Here is a 23,083-nt window from a genome sequence, read left to right as displayed (position 1 = left end):
ACTTCTTATCCCCCATCGTTCACATGTACTTAAAAAAAAATCAAATGCCTTGATGTGCCGAGTAGTAGGTATCCAGATGGATAAATTTCAGATGAATGAATTCCCACAGTGACCCCAGAATACCTTACAGAGAGCTATACACATACGCATTAACTTTTTTCCCCCTTTGCTCTCATTTATTAGGATTCCCTGGGCTTAAAAGGCCCACAAAGTACTTCCTTCCACAAATGTAACCAATACACTACTTATACTAATAAACAATGTTTATAAAGTAGTACCAATTAAATTATAAAATACCAACAATGCTCTGTTAACGGTAATTCCATCATCAAAACTACAAAATACAGGGGTCGGCCCTGTGGGGTAGTGGTTGAGTTCGGCATGCTCAGCTTTGGTGGCCTGAGTTCGTGGGTTCGGATCCTGCACATGGACCTACACCACTCATCAGCCATGCTGTGGTGGCGACCCACATACAAAATAGAGGAGGATTGGCACAGATGTTAGCTCAGGGCTAATCTTCCTCAAGCCAAAAAAGACGAAGATTGGCACAGATGTTAGCTCAGGGCTAATCTTCCTCAGCAAAAAAAAAGCCCCACAAAATACATCTAGGGTCCTAGGGCCACACATGAAGCAGGTGTCAGGGCCACCTCAGAAGTTCACCCCTGGCCCAAGGGCCTGCACGGCTCCTAATATGGGAAGCAGCCTGTGGTTCCTCAATTATTCACACCTGCTGAGGGCTGAGCCTGCCAAAGCAATGCGTCCTCTGTGATCAATACAGAGACAGATCAAGCATTACCTTTGTTCTTGTCATCATTGTTGTTAAATAAATGACACTTCTTAAACCAGCAATGGTTGCAGCTAAGATCATCTCGCCTCCTCCCTAATAGTCATTCCCACTCGCCCACTCTATTTGAGATCCACTGTCATCTCTCTCCTGAACACCTGTCCAGAAGGTCACCAGTGGAGGCCTGATTGCCAAGCCCTATGCCTTCACCTTCTTCTCAGTTTTCAGGTTTCTTCCTCTTGACCATTTTCACTTTTTGAAACTCACCTGCCCCCAAACTGCCATGACACGGTGCCCGCTGGGTCCTCGCCTCCCTCTGTGATTGCCTCCTTTAGCCCCTTGCTGTGCAGATGCTGTGAGGCTCTGCTGTTCCTTGTCTCCATTGTCTCCCCTAGAAAGCCCTTCCACTCGCCCTCTGCTGTCCACTGTGCGTGGTGGCCCTCGTACGTAAGGGGAGGGAGAGGCTGCGTTCAGCCTGTGTGGAGCCCACCTCATCTCTGGTCCTCTAGCCACGTGGCATCACTTGGCTCTGGGGCAGGTGGGACACCAATCAGAAGCCTCTGCTTTGTCTCCGACTTCCCTTTTCACTTACTAACCACTCCGCTGCGGACTAGAGACTGAACATGCCCCCGCCCGCTCCTACCTCACACTCACCCAGTGTGACTCCCCCACATTTGTCTGACCTCCAACTGAGCACTTCTCGTTGAGGGCCTTGTCTTGCTCCCAGGCCGTTACGTTTGTAGTGGCCTCCTGGCCACTCTCTGTCCATCTATCCACTGCAAGTAGATTCTAAGCCACATTCTAAGGCACGATAAAAGGTGATTGTGGCTGTTATTTAGTGTGATGACAGTTCTCCCCTCTTGGCCTGACATCTGAGGGCATTTCACCACCCGGCCCCTCCCTAACGCTCCAGCTCCCCTAACACTGCCCTAGACAGACTGGCTGATTTCTCTCGGAGTGCTCCCTTGGACTTGGCTCCGCTGAGCTTTTGCTCGTGTTGTTCCCACTTCGTGAAATGACCTCCCTTCTCTTCTTTGTCAATGTATTATCTCGGCCTCATTTCCATGGGGAAGCATCTAAGCTGATAGGACATCTCCACCCTCTGAAGTCCCAGCCCGCTGGCTCTCTGACTCAAGTAACACTTGAACTTCCTTTTGTTATGGCTGCTTGAGTGCAAGCCCCAGGGGACAGGACTTGTGTATCCTATTTTTTTTCATCTTCCACTATGTCTAATAGACTCAGTGCATTTGTGTTGCGTGCATGCGTGTGTGCATGAGTAAATGAAATGGCTTCCAGGACTTAAATCAGCTCCAGCAAGAACCAAGCCGAGCAAGTACGGAAAATAGTTCGTGTGTGTGTGTTTTAAGCTCTTGGATTCCAGATCTCTGAACAGAAAATTATTCCTATCAGATTTTGTGAGGAGTTTTATCCTGAAGAGAAAATGGGAGAAAGGTTAAAAATTATATTTACTTTAAATTAAATGAGTAATACTTAAAACATTTTTGTTGGGAGAGGGATTCAAATAAACATGAAAGCTCTGCGTCAGAGCTGTCCAAGAGAACTCTCTGCGATGACACAAATGTTTTGTATCTGCGCTGTCTGATACAGTAGCCATTAGCCACGTGTGCGACTGAACACATAAAATGTGGCTAGTGTGCCCGAGGAACTGGATTTTAAATTTTATTTAATTTAAACAACCATAAGGGACTTGTCTCCTCATCCTAGGCCCCCAGCTCCAGTCCCCGCGTTGGAGGTAATCCTTGCTCACCGCGTACTGTGCATCCTCCCGGGTCTTTCTTTGTGCATTTAAAGCCTATTTTACATACACACCAAGTTTGTTTGGCCTGTGAGTGTTTCACAGAAATGGTATCATGCCAGACGTATTCTGCAGCCTCCTTTTTAATTAACAATGTGTTTGGAGAGCTGTCGGGGCGGCTCTTAGCTCCGGTTCATTCATTTCACCTGCTGCGGGGTGTCCATTACATGGATGTTCCCTGGTTCATTTAGCCAGTCCACTATTGATGAACATTTACATTGTTTCCAAACAAAGCCACCACTCCATTCTTACCTGCTTCCCTGTGGATGTGAGCAGGTGCAGATGCTGAGAATGGGATTTTGGAACCAAGGGGAAGAAAAGTTCCACCTGTGGCTCTCCCAGCCCTGGTTCTCCTGGACCATGCATGCAGGGTCAGGGCCGACGTGCTGTACTAGCCCCTATGTCTGAGCTAGTTCAGGGGAGCCGTTATTATTGGCTTTTTTTTTTTGGGAGGCTGGCAGCCATGTTCTACTCTGATCTTCGTTTTCACTCCCCATGCTGAGAAGCTGAAACCTAGATTTTATCAAACAAGCTGTGATGAGCTCTGAAAATACTGAGACATTAATAACCATTTGAAGATGACAGACACAGACAGCATTCATCTGCAAGCTGAGTTCAGTGCAGACTTGAAACCCTGGAGGAAAACCTGGAAAGTTCGGTGCCTCATTTTTAAGTTAGATTTCTCAAGCCACATTCATTATACCCATCTTGGAGCACAAAAATAAGATAAAAGGCCCATATATTTGCTAGCATTTGAATATTGGGTGTTGAGTAATGAGTAAAACAAAGATTCATTGTGTGATCTGTACCAAGGGCACTTTCTAAACGAGACAAAGGAGCCCAGGTCTTGGGAATGGCTGAGAGTCAGTGTAGATTAAAGTGAAAAGAGAAACCATTGCCTACTTCTGGTGGCCACAGTGTATCTTATCCAGGGCTTTTTTCCCCCCTAATTTCAAAGCATGCTGAAATAAAAATTAGTAGATTCCATACCAAGTTTATTCGCAGTGATTACCACGGGCTAATGGTGATTTAAAAATTCAACTCTAGAGGAGGTAGTGATGGCTAAGCTGGGATAAAAAATGGAGGAGGAAGGTGGTGAACAGTAGGTAACATCCTTGAAATTAGAATGTCCTGCCACAGCCAAGAGTGGAATGGGCCATTGTCCAACAAAGAACTGAGGAAAGGAGAAAGGAGTCCCAGGGGAGATTCACTGTGGTTTGATATGCTGACAGGTCAGGCTGTTTTCTTTCCTCCACATCCCCGTCCTAATTTAATCATAATTTGGCCATACTGTGGTTACTGTTTAGGATATACCTTTCTCATTAAACACTCCATCCTAGGAATTTTTCCACGTTGTCACCTAGTCTTCAAAATTATGCCAACGAGGTTTGCACTTATTTATTGAAATACATTTCAGCCAGCTGGCTAAGTTTCACTGAGTTCCTTTGTTTATAAACATCATGATGAGAGTGTATCCTGTGCCTATGATGAGTAGACATCTGAAAAATAGTGTTGATGTTGGAAGGCTCCTCTCCATTGTTTTCCCTCCAGATTTTTAATCAGCTTTTCAGTGCATTGATTTTACTGGGCAGTTTTCAGACGCTGACCCCAATTCACCTTCTTTCTCATGGCTGATCTCAAACCTCACCCATCACTGTGATGATGTGACATTATTGATGCTGCCACTACACAGTGGTAGGATGCGTTTTAAATCCAGTTTCCAGGACCAGTGTGGCTAGTGAAGTGCCATTGGGGGTGGAGGGGTCCCCATTTTCGTTACTAGTTCCAGGCTTTGGGCTTCCCCCTCCCTCTCTGTGCTGTCAGCCATGGCTGTGGGCTGCTTTTACTCAGGTTGGGCTGGTCCTGACCTTCCTTTCTCTTCTCTTTTGCCACTGCCCAGCTCTGGTCCTTATTTTTCTATGCCCTGGTTCCTGCTCCTTTTCTTGATGATCTTCCTTCTTCCATTCTCTCTAAACTCAAATTCAACTGGCCATGTTACTCTTCATCGGTCTTCCTAATACACTGTTATCCTCTCACACGTCCTTTGCTACAAACCCTCGAATAACCTCCCCTCACCTACAGGGTAAAGCCTGAGTCCTTACCTGGGCAGTCAGAGCTTCTCACAGCCTTAGGACCCACAAGACTGCTGCGTGGAACCTCCTCTCCAGCTACTCTCGGCCATTTCTTGCCCCTGAAGAGGCAGTTCAGATTCTTGAGTCTTAAAAATATTCATACCTTTTGACTCAATGTCTGGAAATCCATCCTAAGGAAACAATCCAGAAAGTGAAAAAAGCTGTAATGTACCCACACTCATTCCAACATTATTTTTAGTAGCATGAAAGTGTAAACAAATGTCAAATAATATAGAAAAGCTTCAGTAAGTTATTATAGATCTTCTTAAAGGAATTTTAAGCCCCATTAAAAATGATAATTATGATAACGATTCAGCAACAGGAAAAATGCTTATGAAATAGGATGAGGGGACCAGAGAGCTCACATTTATGGAGTACCTACTGTGTACCAGCTCGTGCTAGGTACTTTATTCATCTCCCACAGATGGGGAAACCGACAGAGGGCTTGGGTGAACTGTGTGAGGTCACATTGCTCATAGTCCCAGTTTTGCTTAATTCCAAAGCATGTTCTTTCTATGCTATAAGATACAAAACTGTGTGCACCTTACGATACAATTCCCATTTGGAGTCTGCTCCTGCTAGCTACACATCCTTCAAGGCTCTGCCTAAATCCTACCTCCCCTGAGCAATCTTCTTAACCAACCCAGCCTAAGAAGCATGCGCTCTCTTTTGAGCCACTATAACACGTGAAACTTACCGAGAGAAATGTCAGTCCACCCAGGCTGACTTGTATTTTATTGATTGGTTTTGCCTTTTCTCTCCAACTAGACCGTAAAGCCTCGAAAGCCAGATCTGTGTCTTGCTAATGTTTCGTATCCCCGGGCAGCCATTGGCACGGTGGGGCCCATAATAGGTGCTCAATATATGTGTTGGCAAACCTTATTTCTCCCTCCAATTGTAGCCAACCTAGTGTGGGGCTGGCTGGTCGCTCAGAGGGGTGGAGGGAGAGGCTCTGGCATGATGCTGGCTCTTGTCTCCCCATGAGCAGATCAGAGTCCATGTCAAGGTCCTCCGCCAGGTACCACCTCCGCTCAAAGGAAAGGTCTTTGCCTTTGTTATATGTGCACTTTTAAAAAACTTCTTATTTTGGGGACTGGCCTGGTGGCGTAGTGGTCAAGTTCGGGCACTCTGCTTCAGCGGCCCAGGGTTCACAGGTTCGGGTCACAGGTGCGGATCTATGCACTGCTCGTCAAGCCATGTTGTGGGGGCATCCCATATAAAGTAGAGGAAGCTGGGCATGGGTGTTAGCCCAGGGCCAGTCTTCCTCAGCAAAAAAGAGGAGGGTTGGCAACAGATGTTAGCTCAGGGCTAATCTTCCTTAAAAAAAAAAAATTCTTATTTTGAAATACAGATTCATAGGTAGTTACTAAGGGAGGGTAGTTACTATGTACAGGGAGGGCCGTGTACCCTTCACCCAGCCTCCCCTGTGTTAACATCTTGCATAGCTATAGTTCAGTATCAATACCAGGAAATTAACATTGGTACAATCTGTAGAGCTGGTTCAGATTTCATTATCAGTGATACATAACTTTTTAAAAAATGATTCATCTTGGGGCCGGCCCGGTGGCGCAAGCGGTTAAGTGCGCGCGCTCCGCTGAGGCGGCCCGGGGTTCGCTGGTTCGGATCCCGGGCGCGCACCGAAGTACTGCTTGGTAAGCCATGCTGTGGCGGCGTCCCATATAAAGTGGAGGAAGATAGGCACCGATGTTAGCTCAGGGCCGTCTTCCTCAGCAAAAAAAGAGGAGGATTGGCGGATGTTAGCTCAGGGCTGATCTCCTCACAAAAAAAAAAAAAAAAAAAATGATTCATCTTAGAAATTATCTTTTTCTACTTCAGCACACTGTCTTCATAGCCCTGCCTGATGTTTCCTCTCCCTTCAAATCTTTATACACACCGTAGCTCTGAAGTCAGAGGGCCTCCCTTGCTCTGTTGCTGACTCTATTCCTTGCTCCCTGTGTGATCTTGGGCAAATTAACTAGCCTCTCTGAGCTTTGGTTTTCTCATCTGAAAAGTGAAAACATTAACCTCATGGGATTATTTTAAATTTTGTAAATTGCTTAAGTTAGGCACCTAATATAATATGCACTTGGAAACGTCGGTGGTTTCCTCCCACCCTCTCACTACATGGAAAGCCCCCTTTTTCTCATGATTTAATGGAATCCTTCTCTTTTAAACAATGTTCAAGGTTAGTCTCCTCTGACACTTTCCTATCCCGTGTCTAGTTATCTCAGCAATCCTGCTCTATGTCTGTGTCACATTTAATTAGTATGATCCTGATTACATATTCCATGTTCCTATTGAATATATTTTCCGTTCTGTTTTTACCTATCCACAACATAAGCTATTTGAGGGCAGAGGTCTCAGTGCTGTAATTTCCACAAGTCAACATATTGGATAAGAGCCTAGGTTTGGTGCCATCTGTAAAATGAGGATAATTGTATCAACCTCATAGACTTTTTGTAAAGATTAAATGAACAAACGCAGATGAAATACTTAGCATCGTGCCTGGCACGGACTAGCTCGAGGCATGGCGGCTACTGCTGCTGGTCATGATGACAGTTTGTTTCTACTCGGAGCTTTGTCCCTGGGCATTGGAGAGGTGATCTGTGTCTACCTGGATTTGGATTTAGATTTCTTAATGGCTTTTTGTGCTTCAGACTCCAAGTCTAAAGTAAAACCAAGATTTTATGGGCCATTCTTGCTCTGAAGTTCCATTTTATTCTACCTGCCTTCTCTCCCTTAAGTTGGGGGAGAGATTTTAATAATAATTATTATAGTAATACTGATGATGATAATAGCTAATAGTTTTTGAGTGCATATTATATGCCGGGAACAGTCTAAGAACTTCACTTGTGCTGACTTATCTAGTCTTCACAATCCTACGAAGCAGGTTCTGTTATTCCCACTTTGCAGATGAGTAACCTGAGGCACAGAGAGCTTGATATCTTACCTAAGTTTGCACAGCTTATGAGAGCTGGAACTGGGGTTGGAAGCCAGGCTGTCTGGCTCTTGAAAATAGTTGGGATAAAGTTTTCCTGCTGTGAGTGGTTCCAAGAGACGAGGAATGGAAAACATTCTGTTTATTTTTGTCTATTACTCGCTTGAAGAGGGTTACCAAAGCCCGGGGAAGCTCACTCTTAGTAAAGAATCGAAGCCCTGACGTTTAATCAATTGGACACATTTCCCTCTTTGAACCCCCATCCTGAATTAAGCTGGCAATCAGATTAACCCAGATTGGCCAGGAAGCAGTGAGTGTGTTGGAAGCGCAGGGAGCTCCGAAAGGTCAGGCTCCTGACAGCTACCGGTTTATCTGTGAATTCAGGCACAGTCTGGTCCCAACTGTCTCTCCAGGGAGAATTCAGCTGCTGTTTAATTCCACTTCCAATAAGATCTGCTTGGAAACTCGGACTCTGCCTCCTTCCCCAAGCTCGTTTTCATCAGAACCTCCTCTTGGTCTCTTGAATCCCGAATCTTCCCCGAACAACGGGAGACCGGTGCTTGCCCCTGCAGATGCCCCCTCCACTGCACCACGAGTCCTGCAGCCACATGGCGCCATCTGACTTCCTTATCACCAATAAAACCAAACCAGGCTCTCCCTGGATGATTCCAGCTTTAATTACCAGGGGCAAATCGCCGCATCATTCGGAATAATGAAAAATTAGAAACAACGATGAAAACTGATTAAATCAACGAGGGTCTGGTCAAAAGACGGAATAGTAAGTAGCCATTAAAATGAGGTTCTGAAAAATATTTAGTGAAAAGGCAGATGCTCATAATAGAAGAAGAAGAAAATAGGTTTTAACACTATACTGTATGATCGCAATTTTATGCATATATTTTAAAACTATGCATAAACACAGAAACAAAAACTAGAACAAATAACTAAAATTTTAATAGTTAATCATGAAGAGTGTGATTATAAGTGATGTTTACATTCATTTTTATTTATTCCTATTTTAAAAACTTATACACATGAGCATGGATTCCTTTTAAAATCAGAAATAAGGGAAAAGGGAAGAAGAGAAAAGGGAACCTTTTTGGTTTTCTTAAAATTCTCCCCTTTTGGGGATCTTCTTGAATTCCACGTCTACTCGGACAAGGGAAACAAAAGAAAAAATAAACAAGTGGGACTTCATGCAAGGCAAACAAAACCAGGATCAAAATGAAAAGACAACCCACCAACTGGGAGAAAATATTTGCAAACCATATATCCGACAAGGGGTTAATCTCCATAATATATGAAGAACTCACACATCTGAACAACAAAAAAACAAATAACCCAATCAAAAAATGAGCAGAGGATATGAACAGACATTTTTCCAAGGAAGATACACAGATGGCCAATAGGCACATGAAAAGATGTTCAATATCACTAATCATCAGGGAAATGCAAATCAAAACTACACTAAGATATCACCTTACTCCCTGGAGAATGGCTATAATCACCAAGACAAAAAATAAGAAATGTTGGAGAGGATGTGGAGAAAAGAGAACCCTCATTCACTGCTGGTGGGAATGCAAACTCGTGCAGCCTCTGTGGAAAACAGTATGAAGATACCTCAAAAAATTAAAAATAGAAATACCTTATGATCCAGCTATCCCACTTCTGGGTATTTATCCAAAGAACCTGAAATCAACAATCCAAAGAGGCTTATGCACCGCTATGTTCATTGCAGCATTATTCACTATAGCCAAGACGTGGAAGCAACCCAAGTGTCCATCATCAGATGAATATATAAAGAAGATGTGGTATATATATACAATGGAATACTGCTCAGCCATAAAAAAAGACAAAAATCATCCCATTGGCAACAACATGGATGGACCTGGAGGGTATTATGTTAAGTGACAGAGAAAGACAAACACTGTATGACCTCTCACATATGTGGAATATAAACTAACACACGGACAGAGAGAACAGTTTGGTGGTTACCAGCGGGGAAGGGAGTTGGGGGGTGGGCACAAGGGGTGAAGGGGCACAATTATATGGTGACTGACAAATAATAATGTACAACTGGAATCTCACAATGTTATAAACTATTATGACATCAATAAAAAAAAAAATCTCCCCTTTTGAAGGGGTGTTGATTTTTCCTTTTACGGATTCACCGGTACTTACCAGCTCTCTCTACCCCTTAAGATCCAGCTCAGGTCTTGCCTCTTCCAGGAAGGCTTCCTGGACTCATTGAACTCCCAGAGATTTCTTCAGTTTTGCAGACTCCTTAGTCTCATTGTGACACATCATCAAATTTAAATGTATGTGAGTTTTGTGTCCCCAACTAGAGAGTAAGTTCTTTGATGGCAGAACCTATGTATTTTAAACTTCCTCCTCTTCCCCCCTCCACCCAGCAAGTACCATGCAAACTGCTGAGGTTCAGTTATCATCAACTGGACACAAGGCCTGGTCCTCACAGGAGGCACTTGAGTCTGACACTCCTTTCTCTCTGAACTTTGTTCCGTTTCCTTCAATTCATTTGAGTGGGGTATCTGTGTCATTAGCCCCGGGTTAAATTTTATTGTAAATTGTTTAAAAAGAATTCAGTTTGCTTTGGTAGGGACGATCAAGTCCAGCCCTTGCCTTTACAAGGGGATTGTAAAGCTAAGAAAATAAATATGAACTATTTTGAGGAAAAAGGCATTTTTCTTGGTGAATGGGGATAATGGTGTTGATGTTTATAAAAAGGAAACCAAGGGCTAGGAGAGGAGGTGACTTCCCTGGGTCTCACAAAGATCAAAGGCGTCACACATCATGCCAGCTTTCCTCGAGTCCTGCTGGGCTTGGGATACTGTACTAAGGTCAGAAGAAAATGAGACCTGAGGAATTTACAGTTTATCTGGGGGGGAAGAAAATGAGTCACTGAAATAACTTAGCCTGAGCAAGCAGTGTTAGAAGATTGTATAAGATAATATGGTGCAGAGGTTATACAGAAGTTAGCTGCAGAGGGGAAAGTAATGTTTACAGCTGGGGGTGTTATTAATGGAGCATTCCAAGGAGGACTCAACAGGTGCCAGAGTCTGCCAGCTGCCCCCCTCCCCGCAGAGTGATGATTTCAAGGCTCCCAGGTGTGTGGCTCTGACTCTCCTGCCCCTTCAACATCTCCAGCTTCTGCCTGGTCCCTGTCGCCTGAACATCCTCTCATCCACAGCTGTGGGGCTCTCCATAACTGGATGGCTCCCCCCAGTCTGCTTCTCTTCAGACCTCCTAGCCCTTCTCACAGCTGGACTCTGATGTGGTGTCTGGCTGCTGGACAAGAGCTGTTCTAGGAGGTAGAGCACGAGCGAGAGGCCCACCTACAGCAGAGGAAGGACATAAAGATGGAACAACCCCCCCCCCCCTTTACGGGGCATCCCTTGTTGAACACTAGGTTGAAGCATTGACATTTAATGTCATGGTGAGCCACGCTAACTGCTTGACTGTGAAGCAAACTAAATCAAGCAAAGATTTGCCTCAAAACTACCTATAGAATGAATTGAAGCAAGGAGACTGGCCGAGTGGCATTTACGGTCATGCATTGCTTAACGGCAGATGGGGATACTTTCTGAGAAATGCATTGTTAGGCAATTTTGTCCTTATACAAACATCACAGAGTGTACTGAAAGGAAACAAAATTTATGACCCCAAAATGTGTCTCTTTGACATGAGGATTATTTTTAAGAAACAAAAGACTTAGAAAGTTTTTCTCGTTTCCTCCCCCTTAACTGCCTAAAAGAATTCAGATAAAAAAACCTGTCTCAGGAAACAAGCTTAACCTTCCCATCGCATGAGCTAGGTGGTAGACAGGGAGGAACCTAGAAAAGCCTGTTTGTTGGGCTCCCCTCTGGGTTCTTCTGTTTCTGTGTGGCCAAAACAAACACTTGTTTTCCAGACATCTGCTTCTTTTCACCTACTTGTGAATTGCCTTCCTTCCCTTTGAAGTCCCTGATTCTCCCCACCCACAATATCTTCTTTTGTCTTTTGGCTGAGGATGGTATGTAAGGTGAGGGCTTTGGCCATTTTGGTGAGTTACTCAGTTTTCCTGGGATTCACTCATGTATACATGTTATTAAACTTTTTTTTTGTTTTTCTCCTGCTAATCTTCTCATGTCAATTTAATTCTTAGACCAGCCAGAAGAACCTAGAAGGGCAGAGGAAAATTTCTTCCTCCCCTACAGTACTTACACAAACCTAAATGGTATAGCCTACTACACACCTAGGCTATATGGTAGTAATCTTATGGGACGACTGTTGTACATGTGGTCCATCGTTGACTGAAGTGTCATTATGCGGTGCATGACTGTACAAGGACTGGATATCAGGTGTCAACGAGGTGTCCTAGCATGGTGGCTGTGGCAGAGGAGAGCACACGATGAACCTGAGAAATTGTTGAGGATATGTTTTTGGGAAAGTGATAGGAGAAATAGGGGAGCCTTATGGCAGAAAGGCACATGCTATGCGACCTTGGGCAGGGCACTAATGTCTCTGATCCTGCTTCTTTATCTGTAAAATGAAAATAATAGTACATACCTTAGTGGGTTGTTATGAGTATTATATGAACTATTTGTAAAGTGGTTGGCCTAGTGCTTAGCACAGAGCAGGTGGTAAACCCTGATTTTTTAGATATTAAAGATCAGCATGAAAGAGACTAGGGCAGCAATAAAAGAGAGGAAGCAATCTAAAGGAACTAACATTGTATCTTAGGGGGCCTGGCAGGTGATGCCGGGTTAGTAATGGGGAGTTTGGGAGAAGTGGCTTAGATGTTGAAAAGCGTGATGTGTTTAGTGTTTGAGATTTCTTGTTTGTTTCAGACCACCAGTTGCCCTAGGTAGCAGATAGCTGTGATCAAGGGAACAGATCAGTTGAGGAAATAGGATCAGGCAAGCAGAGCAAAGGAGAAACAGGGCTGCAGTGCATAGGAGACCTGCGGACAGATGCTGCTGGCAGATGAGGTGAGAGGTCCAGAGTCCACGGAGGCTGCCAGCAGCTGTGAGACCTGCCATCACATGGTGGGCAGGGGGAGAGCTGGGCCAGTGCTTCTCACCATGGCTGTGTGCCAGAATTGCAGAAGAACACCTCCGCCCCTCCTCAGAGATGCTCCAGGATTCTGATGAGCAGTCAGGACTGCAACCACAGGCCAAGCCAGGAGCCAGCAAGTGGGGCTTGGGGGGCTGGGGTACGGCAGGCAGGGGGTTAGTGTGTGGCAGGGATGGGGCAGAAGGAGCCCTGACCCCAGGCTACCCACCTCCCAAAGCCACTGACCTGCAGGGAGATCCGTCCCAGTGGGCCCGGCTTTGAGAGGTGCCGGAGGTGGCAGCCGCAGAAGACAGGCTGGGCGGGATTCAGGAATGGAAGCCAACGGTTCTCCAACAGGCACATTTTCCTGAGGTCCTCCTAGGAGAACTGTCTTGCTAATACCTGGAGATCTTTTACTAAATGCCTTATTGTCCCCTAGCTGACTTTGAAATTCATGATTGCTTTTCTGCTCACTCACACATTCTTCATTCAACAAATATGTATGACCATTCCCACCCTCCCCCCAAAGCTTAGACCCTGTCCAGGCTCTGGGATACAGGGAGTCAAATAGGCAAAGTTCCTGCTCTCAAGGAACTTACCTTCAAGTGGGGGAGACAGAGTGTAGACACGTATGAAGTGTGTCAGTGGGTAAAAAGTGTGGTGAAGAGGAATAGATCAAGGAGAGAAAATTAAAGGAGAATGGTGGTCAGGGAAGTCCTCCACAGTTAGGTGACATGTAGGCAAACACCCTAGGGAAATGAGCGTGGGAGCCCGGAGGATACTGGGAAGAACATTCCAGATGGGGACTGTTAAGTGCAAGAGCCCTAAGGCAGGGTCGTGCAAGGAGGCCTCTGCGGTGGGAGCCGGATGCGCAGTAGAGAGATGGTGGGAGGGGCAGGGGCAGCTCTAACCATTCTTAGAGTTTTAAAGTTGGAAGAAGCCATTTAAATCTTGTCGTTAGGCACTCTGATAATCCCCGACTGACGTGATTTTTCCGTAACCACAGCAGCTTCGTGCTAGTGAAGTTGGCCATATCACGTTTCCCTCTCTTATATAAAAATAGTTGGTAAGACAAGTCCTAGTGACAGAAGAGGATCCTTAATAAATTGACTTTCAGCATCCTGTGGTAGGATCTGCCAGCCATGATCCCTGGAGAGTGGGAGAGGGCCCTGGTGGAGAGTGCTTCTCTCTGAGAAATAAAATGGCTCAGAATTAAAAAGGTTCTTTTATAGGCACATGGTTGGGAGTTAAACTCCACCTACTTCTATGTACTAACATTAAGAATAAATACCATCAGAAACAAGGTTAAAGAAATGTGTAAAAATGTATCACCGAATCCCTTGTAACAATGAACTGTTTTCAATTTCTTTTTAATGTTCTCTATTCTTGGTTATTTTTCCTGGCCTGGTTGTGGCTACTTTGAATTCACCTTCTTCTGGCTGGAAGGTGGTTACCTTGTAATCACCCTGTGGTTACTTAAAAACAAACAAAAAATTAACTTTTTCTCCCCCAAACAAAGCTATTAATTTTGCTTCTTTACCTTATTTTTCTTAAAATTGGGTATGTAAAGGGTTAAACAAACAAACAGAAAACTCCAGAGCCCAACATAGTGGAACAGTTTGCAGACACTTGTGTACTGATGTCCTCATATAAACACCCTGCCCACTCCCCCCTGCAATCTCTCCAAGATTCTACTGTTAGCGATTATTCTATTTGGCTTTAGAGCTTTTTTAAAAAATTCATATACCCCCTGGAAGACTGTTTATCAGATACTAGCATCTCATGAATTAGATAATCAGACCATTGAGACAGGAGGTTTTGATTTTTAGGGGAATGCTGTTAAGGGCATGTTTCAGGGACCAGTGTGAGCAGCCTAAAGGCCCCAATGCCTTAGCTTGGAGAGCCTTAGAGAAGGGGCAGAGAAATGAGGAAAAGAAAGGGGAAATGCTCTACAGAAAAGTCGTGGGAGGGGAGAACAGGAAGAGAGTGGCAGAGGGAAAGGACAAGGCAGCCATCTTTGGTGATCTGCCTTATGCTCCTCCTGCCTGTTACCCCTGAGCAGTCAGCTCCTCTCTCACAGCATCGGTGACACGTCCAGGCCCATGGCCCTCGGAGCTCCAGCCCTGGTTTCTCTCGTGAGCCCTTGCCCTCCTCACCGACTACCTGGATGATCCCATCTAGATCCCCACTCCCCGGCCCCGCCTCCTCTGTCTTCTCCACTTCAGTTGAGGGTGTCGTTGGTCTCTGGTCATTGTACTGGAAAGGCGCTTTCCTGACCTTCCTCCGCTTCGTCCCCACAGAGCCACTCAAGTCTTGCTGATTCTGCCCCTTCCTCTCCCGTCTGGACAACATCACTCAGTTCAGGCATTTGCCCCCAACTGGAAGCGATTCTCTCACATATTACTGACTTAAATCTCTGTGTCCCATCCCATCTTGCATGCCACCTCTGGATTGGCCGTTACGGTCACCCACGCTCACGAGGCTCCCAGAGCTCCCTGCTAATTTAAGCAAAACCTAAACACTTCAGCCTGTTGTTCAAAGCTGTCCTCAGTCTGGCCCCAGCCTGATCTTCCGTGTCTTTCCTTCAAGGGAGTGGGAAAAGAAAGAGGAGGCGGTGGGATGCATTATCCCTTAATCCTCATCGCAGCCCCATGGGAAGGAACCAGTATCATCTTCATTTTTCATATGAGGAAACTTAGATTTAGGTTAAGTAACTGACTCAAGGTCAAACAGCAAGAAATTGGAAGAGCTGGGCTTTCAACCTGAGACTCTCTGACCCCAGAGCCCAAATTCTTAACCACTGTGCGCTGGTACCTTGCAGACTCAGATGTGGTCCCTGGACCAGGGGCATCAGCATCACCTGGAACCTGGTGGGAATGCAGAGTCCCAGGCCCCAGCCCCGACCTGCTGAAGCAGAATCTGCTTTTCAGTAAGATCCCCAGGTGGCTCCTGTGCACTGTACAGTTTGAAATTGTAGGGGAGGAAAAGGTTTTCCTCTTCTCTCACAGGGTCCCTGGCTGGGTCTGAAAATAAAACTGACAAAGATGGATTAACAGGAATAAAGCATACAAATGTGATTCAAGTTTTACATGTCCATGTGAGCCTTCACAAGAGAATGAAGACCCGAAGAAGTGACCAGAGCGGGAAGCTTTTGTGCCTTTTAGACAAAGAAACAATACATTTGTGAAGACTTGACAAGACAAAGGGGTTTGGGCTAGGGGTGGTCCATGGTGAAGTAGTAGCGAGGAAGATAAGGGTTAGGTTAACAAGGTTTGTTTGTAGGTTCTTCTGGTGACTTCTCTGGGCTGATAAGAGTGTCTCCAGTAAAAGGAGAATTTATTTCCTGTCTTTAGGCAGAAAAGAAGGAGCTTTTTCTGCGTTTACTGCTCCTGAATTGCCTTAAGCTCAAAATAATTTTTCTATCAGAGGCATATTTTGGGGTGACATATTCTGGTTTCCTTCAAGATGCACTGCCTAGTGGGCCTCGTATTTCTGTCCATGCCTTAACTTTCCTAGCTCCATGACAATGCTAACCTACCCTTCCCTGGTGTAGTGGTTAAGAACATTATGACTTCTGGAGGTAGATTTTGGGGGTTCAAATCCTGGTCTGCCACTTATTAGCTGTGTGGTTCTAGGCAGATAACTTAACCTTTTAGTACCTCAGCTTCCACATCTGTAAAATGGGGATAAAAACAGTCCCTACCCCATGGGGTTGTTGTGAGGAGTAAACCGGTTGATGCTTGTAAAGTATGTTAGTACATGCCCGGCACACAAGGAATAAAGCACCACTGTCCCTTTCACCTCTGTCAATCCCACCCGCGTCCTCTTGTCCCTTCTCTCCTGGGAAACCTTCCTCTGACCATCAGAGCTCAAGGTCACTTCTCCCTTTCTAGATTCTATGGCAAACGGTCTGGGACTTCAGTCATAGAGTTGTATCTTAGGGAAAATCTTCTCTTATTGTTTTGATGAGGAAACTGAGTCTCAAAGATCACATGGCAGAACCAGGACTTGAACCCAGGACTTTCTAAACTCTAAAATTAGCAGTTTCCAATGTATTACATTTACACTGTTATATACCTTTCTGTTCCCCACGTGGTGCAATACATATGCCTTGAAAAAAGAATATTAGCGATTTCATTGTAGTGATATTTATAATAGTGGAAAATAAGGATATGAGGGTTTGAACAAACTTAAATAGATTTCTTTACCTTATGACTTTTCAAAGACTTTAATATGCTAATGAATGGTGAATCTGAAATGGGGGACTTGGTATGCATGGTTTCATGTATCTACTGTCCTTAGACCCTTTTTCTGAGGAACGCTTGTTAGCGTCACGCAGCTAGTGCTTCACGGACCACAGGAACACAGTGTGGGGAACGCGGCTCTGCGCTCCTGGGCCTCCACCCTCTTAGCTCATGTACTTTTCGGTCCCTTAAGGTTCACCTTCGCTCCGGCCACCACACTACAACTGCTCTCCTCTCGGCCTTCCAATGGCCGGTCCGTGGGTTCTCTCTAGCCATCTTCTTGCTTCATCTCTCGACAGCATTTGACTCGGGTCTATTGTGTTAGCTCGTGGCGTGTCACATTTGCATTGGGGTTTGTGGAGTTGCTGCTGAGGCAGGAAGGTTTGGGGACACTGGCTGTGGGAAGGTGGCCAGGCAGTGACTGGAGGTTGAGGTCAAGTTATCATTTGAGACCCACACACCAGTGAAGTTTGATCTTCTAGAGGAATGTTCTGAGATTCTCACTTCTTAGGCCTTTGACCATCCATTAGCTTTGGTCACTGTTGCTGAGCAAGAGGTCAGTGGGGAAAGCGCCACCAAGATGTGCCAGCCAGCATTGACCAGCTGGCAGAAGGGCTCGGCCACTCTGAGCCTGGGGAGTGCAGAAGGGAGGACAGCTGGCGGCTGACCTTCTCTGGGTGCTCGCAGGCCCGGCCCTGCTTTCCTTGCTTTGCAGCTGTCACCCCGCCTGGGCCTCACGACAGGCCTGTGCCGTAAGCCCTCTCCCAGTTTTACAGCTGGGGCACTCGCCACAGAGAATGTCGTGACTTACTCAAAGTCACACATCCGGGAAGCGGCAGTGCTGGGGTTTGACTCGAAAACCCATGCTGTTGACTACTCGGCCTCACCGGCCCCTGCCCTCAGAGGGTCTGAGGAGGTTGGAAAGAAAGAACAGACTAGAGGGAAGCGTCGGGGCGTAAGTCAGGATGCACCCCCAAAAGCAGTGGCAGCTCTGCTGATAAGGGGGTCCCTGCTCTTATCTCTTGTTCTTTTGGCCTTCTTACCTCTCCCCCATGGGTGGGAGAATGCCGTGGGGCCTCGAAGGTGCCGGGTTCCCACAGGGCCCCTAGCCAGTGCCTACTAGAGGCCTCTGTGCTGGGACAGGGGCCTTCCCAGAGGGGCCATGAACTAGAGAAGGAGACGCTGAGGCACAGGAGCGGCGTGAGGAGCGCCATTTCCGGAATGCAGGGGAGCAGGAGGCCAGCAGGCTGCCTGGTTTCCATCTAGGAAGACACCGAGCTGGCGTCCCCAGACCAGGGCGTGACCAGGCCTGCCGCCTCTGGGAAGCCGTTCCTGGGCCCACTGACAGCACCAGGAGCTCCACAGCCCCCTTCTGCCCCTTCAGGCAGCTCTCTCCCCTGAGGACCAAAATGGGCTTGTGCCTTCCAACAAGTCTGGGTTTCTAACAACCGTGAGCTTGGCCTCTGTCCAGTGCAGGCCCCAGTTCGTGGGCCCTTCAAAAAGACTTGAGGAAGGAACTGTCACTGAGGTTTTTTAGTCCTAATTTCTCCTTCCTTGTCTCTGTTTCCTCACTCCCTTAAAACACAAGGGGCCAGTGTTCCTGTTTTAGGGATAGTGACGGAGGAGGCTGCTGGGAGAGCGTAGGGCACATCCTACTGTCCCATCGCAAGAGATAACCCTGGATGCCAGTCAGCCTGAGCCCTAACTCCTTCTCCTGGGCAGGGGCAGGGAGGAGATGAGAGATGCCAGGCCAGCCCAGCCAGGCTGAACCTGGAGAACCTGGGTTTGCAGCCCTCCCCGTGCATGGCGGGTGGGAGGCTGGGAGGGTGCATGGTTACCCCTGTGGTGGAGGCAAGGGGGGGGTCACAAATCAGCTGTCTGATATCCTGCCTCCAGGGTGCCCCTTGGCTTCCCCAAGAACACACCCATTCTCTCTTACCCAAGTCACCCCTGGAGCCCAAATCGCTGCTCCTTCCTCCTCCTGGTGCTGCCGCCCCACACCCTCCCAATCACAACTCCCCAGAGCCGCTTTTCTCGCCTTGTGTAAAGCTCTTTGTGTGATTAAAGTAATTCCCACTAAAGCAATTCATTCTTTTCTGAATGACCCATAGGCTTGATCCTTCCAGAGCGCATTTGCGTTTCAAGTAGAGCGTTTGTACAAGCCAATTAAGCGTTAATTGGTAGAATGAGGGGTAATTATTTTTGGGGGGGGTGGACTTTCCCAGGCCCTTCCCTGGGGTCATCTACACTCCTCCATGAGCGAGTGAGTGCCCACTTCCCCCACCAGGCAGTGGGGGTGCAGCTGGGGTGTGGAAGGGGCGATCCCTGTGTCGGGAGGAAGGGTGAAGATGAGCAATGGTTACCAGAAGTCTCGATTTCCTTCATCAATTGATGGTGGGACCTAAAATTGTCAACTTTTTATTTTCCAAAGGTTTGCTTTATTGATTTCCTTAACAGCATCATTTCACAGCACCAAAAGGCAAAGGAGGTCATCTCAGACCGTCTTCTAAGTGGAATAGATTCAGCTTTCTAAAAACGTACCACGTTGTTCTTAGTTTTTTGTTTTGCCAGATTGGTGAAAACCTCATGGAGTGAGGGGGCTGGCATTGAGGACCACGGACTGGGTGGCCACTGAAGACCTGCCCCAAACACCACAGTTTTCAAACACCACAGTCATGCTGTATTAAAGATGCATTTTCAAATGTTAGTAGTTAATGGTGATGTTAATTTATCATAATTTCACATGAGGTTCTATAATGGGAATGGCCCCAGGAGAGAGGATGGTGGAGGAGACTGAGGAGCAGAGAATAAAACAAATGGGGAGCAAATGAGAGGATGAGGCAGGAAGAGTAACTGCTCCTCCAAGCTGTATCCATCTTCCAGGACCCTGGGGAAGATTCTGGGGCTGCAGGAGGCAGTTTTATAGTCCTGTCCTAGAGAGAACGTGAGAGTCAGAGTGTGTGTGCGTGTGCGTGTGTGTGCACACAACAGTGGAATATGTGGGGGCAGCACCTGACCTTTATGTAAGCTCCCCCCACAAAGCTTCACCCCTCAAAGTGCTCCTCCATGGCCTGGCTTCATGGACAAGTGCTGTCTGCTGGCATCACCCTTGTGATGCTGCTGTGCCTGATCCCCAAGCAAAAGACACAAAGTGAGAAAGGAAAATGTTTCAGAATGTGGGGAAGCAGTGGGAGACACCAGCCCCAGGGAAGGACGAGGCCCTGGCACTCTAAGGGATGAATCTTTCTGTTTCCAGCCTGGGTTTGGTTCCTTCCAAGCTGCCCTGGCCTGGTTCCCAGGTCTTCTCAGCCTGACCGGGAGGCTATGCTCACGGGTGTTTCTTGTTGCCGTTCCAGGTGTGTGTGGCTGCTGTGGCGCCCTACGCCCCAGGTACAAAAGGCTGGTTGACAACATCTTCCCTGAGGATCCCGAGGTGGGTCACATCTCCACTGGCATCCTGCCTCTCACCATCTCCAGGGCTCCGAGGGCTGCTGCGAGGGACAGCAGCCCTCCCGGGGCCCCTTGCCGCTGGGCCTGCTCAGACAAATGGAAACTGTGGCCACAGTCCCGGTCAGTGGTGAGAAGCTGTCGGCCTGAAGGCTGAGGAGACTTGGATCTCTCTGAAGTCAGCATCTGCGGAGGGCTCTGGAAGCCGTGTTTTGGCCATTTCTGTACAACTGGAATCTTTCTCACTCATGTCTGTCTGGGTGATAGTTGCTTGAGCTGCTAACTCTCTTGATGGTGCTATTTCCCTGCTGTTTGGCGTGAGCACTTCCCTTCTTGGATTTTGGCTCAGGAGCCCATTTCTCCTCCGCAGCTCCCTCTGGTATCCGTCAGGTGTCTGGGTGTGCGCACACAGGAGGCCTGGTTTCTTGGCTTCCAAGCCACCATGCCACCATCAGGCAGCATTACAGGTTGTGTGGCTTCAGAAATGTCGGGATCTGATGTACTTGACTTACTTTCTGGGAATCAAGGACCTCTTCTTGATGGGCAGTGGGAGGGTCACATTGGCAGCATCCTCTGGAAAATTCTCTAAGTGCTGCAGAGGTGACTTCTTCCTGTTCATGGCTCAGTGCTGGATATCCAGCACACTTTAATTCTGAGTCACTTTCAATGAAGTCTTGCCATTCATTCATACTCACACGTGTACATATGTATGTATATACACACATACACATATATACATCCATGTATATATACACGTACATATGTATACCCACATATACATACATACATTTATATCACTTACTATTCTTATTTATAGCTAGATATAACTTTGGGTTAAGTTGTGAGTTTCTGGAGGGCAGGAACTATGTTTTAATCATCTCTGTATCCCTGAAACCCGCATGTTGTCTGTCATGTACATAATGGCACTCTGCTAAATGTCAATTAAATTGAATTATTATTTACCTTTAGACTTGAACTCTTCTAGCCACAAGTATGGCTACAGTGAGCATGAACAGTCTGTCTTTTATAGGATGGCCTGGTGAAGACCAACATGGAGAAGCTGACCTTCTATGCCCTCTCAGCTCCAGAAAAGCTAGATCGTATTGGCGCCTACCTGTCCGAAAGGCTCATCCGTGACGTGGGTCGGCATCGGTATGGGTAAGTAGTATGGGAAAGTGAGAAAGACATTTTCAGAAACTATATTATATTTTTAGGGCAAAACATAGGGTCCTTTTGTGAAAATGAAAGTAGACTGGATTATTGAACAGACTGAGAAATGGGGACGGGGACCTGGGGTGGGTTCCATGTGGTCTTCCAAAGGCAGGGTAAAATTTGATGGTATTGCCATGATTTGGGAAGATGGGAGTGTTGGCTTCCTAGGAGCACCTTTTTTAGCATCCATTTTCCCCTGTGTCTCTATCCAAAAGCCCTCATACACAGTCTGGGGCCTTGAAAAGTTAGTCTAGCCCAGAATGTGCCATTATTCTCATCAAACCACTCACACCTCATTCAGCTTACTGTCTTAAGAAGCAAGGAGGAACCATCTACATTCTAATGCGAGGCAAGGTTAGGGGTAATTTGTCCATTAAAAATACACTTAAGTGAAATATTTATCAATCTTCTAAGAGAGAAGGACTTGCTATGTTTAGAAGAGAAAAGAAATCTTAAAGAAAATGACTGATCAACAGATTTAACTGTTTAAAAATTTAAACATTTTGACGTCAAAAAAGAAACCATCAACATTTAAAAGACAAACAACAAAAAGAAGTGTTTAAAAAAAATAAGAGAAAGGATTCAAACTATATAATAGTGGCATGTGACAAATGGTGGGGGTGGCATGGGGAAATTGAGACACTGAACGATTTGAGGCAAGGGCCCCAAGTAACCAACTTATAGAAGAGAAGGTAGAATTGGTTACAAACATGGGATAATATTCAACAAACTTGTAATTGAAGACGTGGATTGAAATACTAAGATCCATTATCACTTATCAAGTTGATAAAAAAGTAAATGTAATTTCCAGTATTAACCAAGGGATAGCAAAATGAGAGGCATTTTCATACTTTTCCAGAATGAGTGCAAATTGGTTGAACCTTTCTAGAAAGTAATTTTGAAATATATATCAAAAGCTTCAAAAACACTTACGCTTTTCATCCAGTAATTCCATTTCTATTCATCTATCTCAAAGAATCAATCTTAAATATAAGCTAGCTTTACACACAGAGATTTTCAATATGGTGCTTTTTATGATAATGAAAAGGTAAATAAGTTAAATGTCCAACAAGAGAATAGTTTAGTAAATTCGGGTGTTTATCACTTGGTAAAATATTATCTAGTCAATAAAAATGGTATATATAAACATGCTTTTCATGTAATATGGAAAATGAATAAATGAAAAATAGAATACACAATTACGTACACAGTGTTTATAATCAAGTTAAAAATGAAGAAAAAATATCAAAGCCTAGAAAATATGGTAAAAACAAATATGCCAAAATATTAAGAGTACTCATTTTGTGAGCAGTGTGGCTGGGGTTTTTGGTTTTGTTTTGTTTTCTGTCTACCTTTTTTGTGTGTTTCCTAAATATTCTCTAGTGAGCTTGTGTTATCTCCACAATGAAAAAAGTGAACTGCGAGACAGACTATGTTTGCTGCCCGACCCTCACACCA

General features: G+C 45.8%; 1 protein-coding gene across 7 annotated transcripts in view; it reads left to right on the top strand.

Annotated features, from left to right (window-relative positions):
• Positions 1 to 23,083, top strand: part of EFR3B (EFR3 homolog B) — an 87,296-nt gene that overhangs the window by 17,294 nt on the left and 46,919 nt on the right. For 6 of the 7 annotated variants that reach the window (XM_058551663.1, XM_058551666.1, XM_058551664.1 and 3 more), the window contains exons 2-3: positions 20,323 to 20,399; positions 21,444 to 21,571. In XM_058551663.1, the coding sequence (XP_058407646.1) occupies positions 20,323 to 20,399; positions 21,444 to 21,571 (205 nt within the window). Of the gene's footprint in view, positions 1 to 19,493; positions 19,670 to 20,322; positions 20,400 to 21,443; positions 21,572 to 23,083 lie in introns of those variants that run through there. The other variant, XM_058551668.1, reaches the window with a different exon arrangement.

This window comes from Diceros bicornis, chromosome 12 (assembly GCF_020826845.1).
Source record: "Diceros bicornis minor isolate mBicDic1 chromosome 12, mDicBic1.mat.cur, whole genome shotgun sequence".
Taxonomy (NCBI): domain Eukaryota; kingdom Metazoa; phylum Chordata; class Mammalia; order Perissodactyla; family Rhinocerotidae; genus Diceros; species Diceros bicornis.
This window is presented reverse-complemented; position numbering and strand designations above follow the sequence as displayed.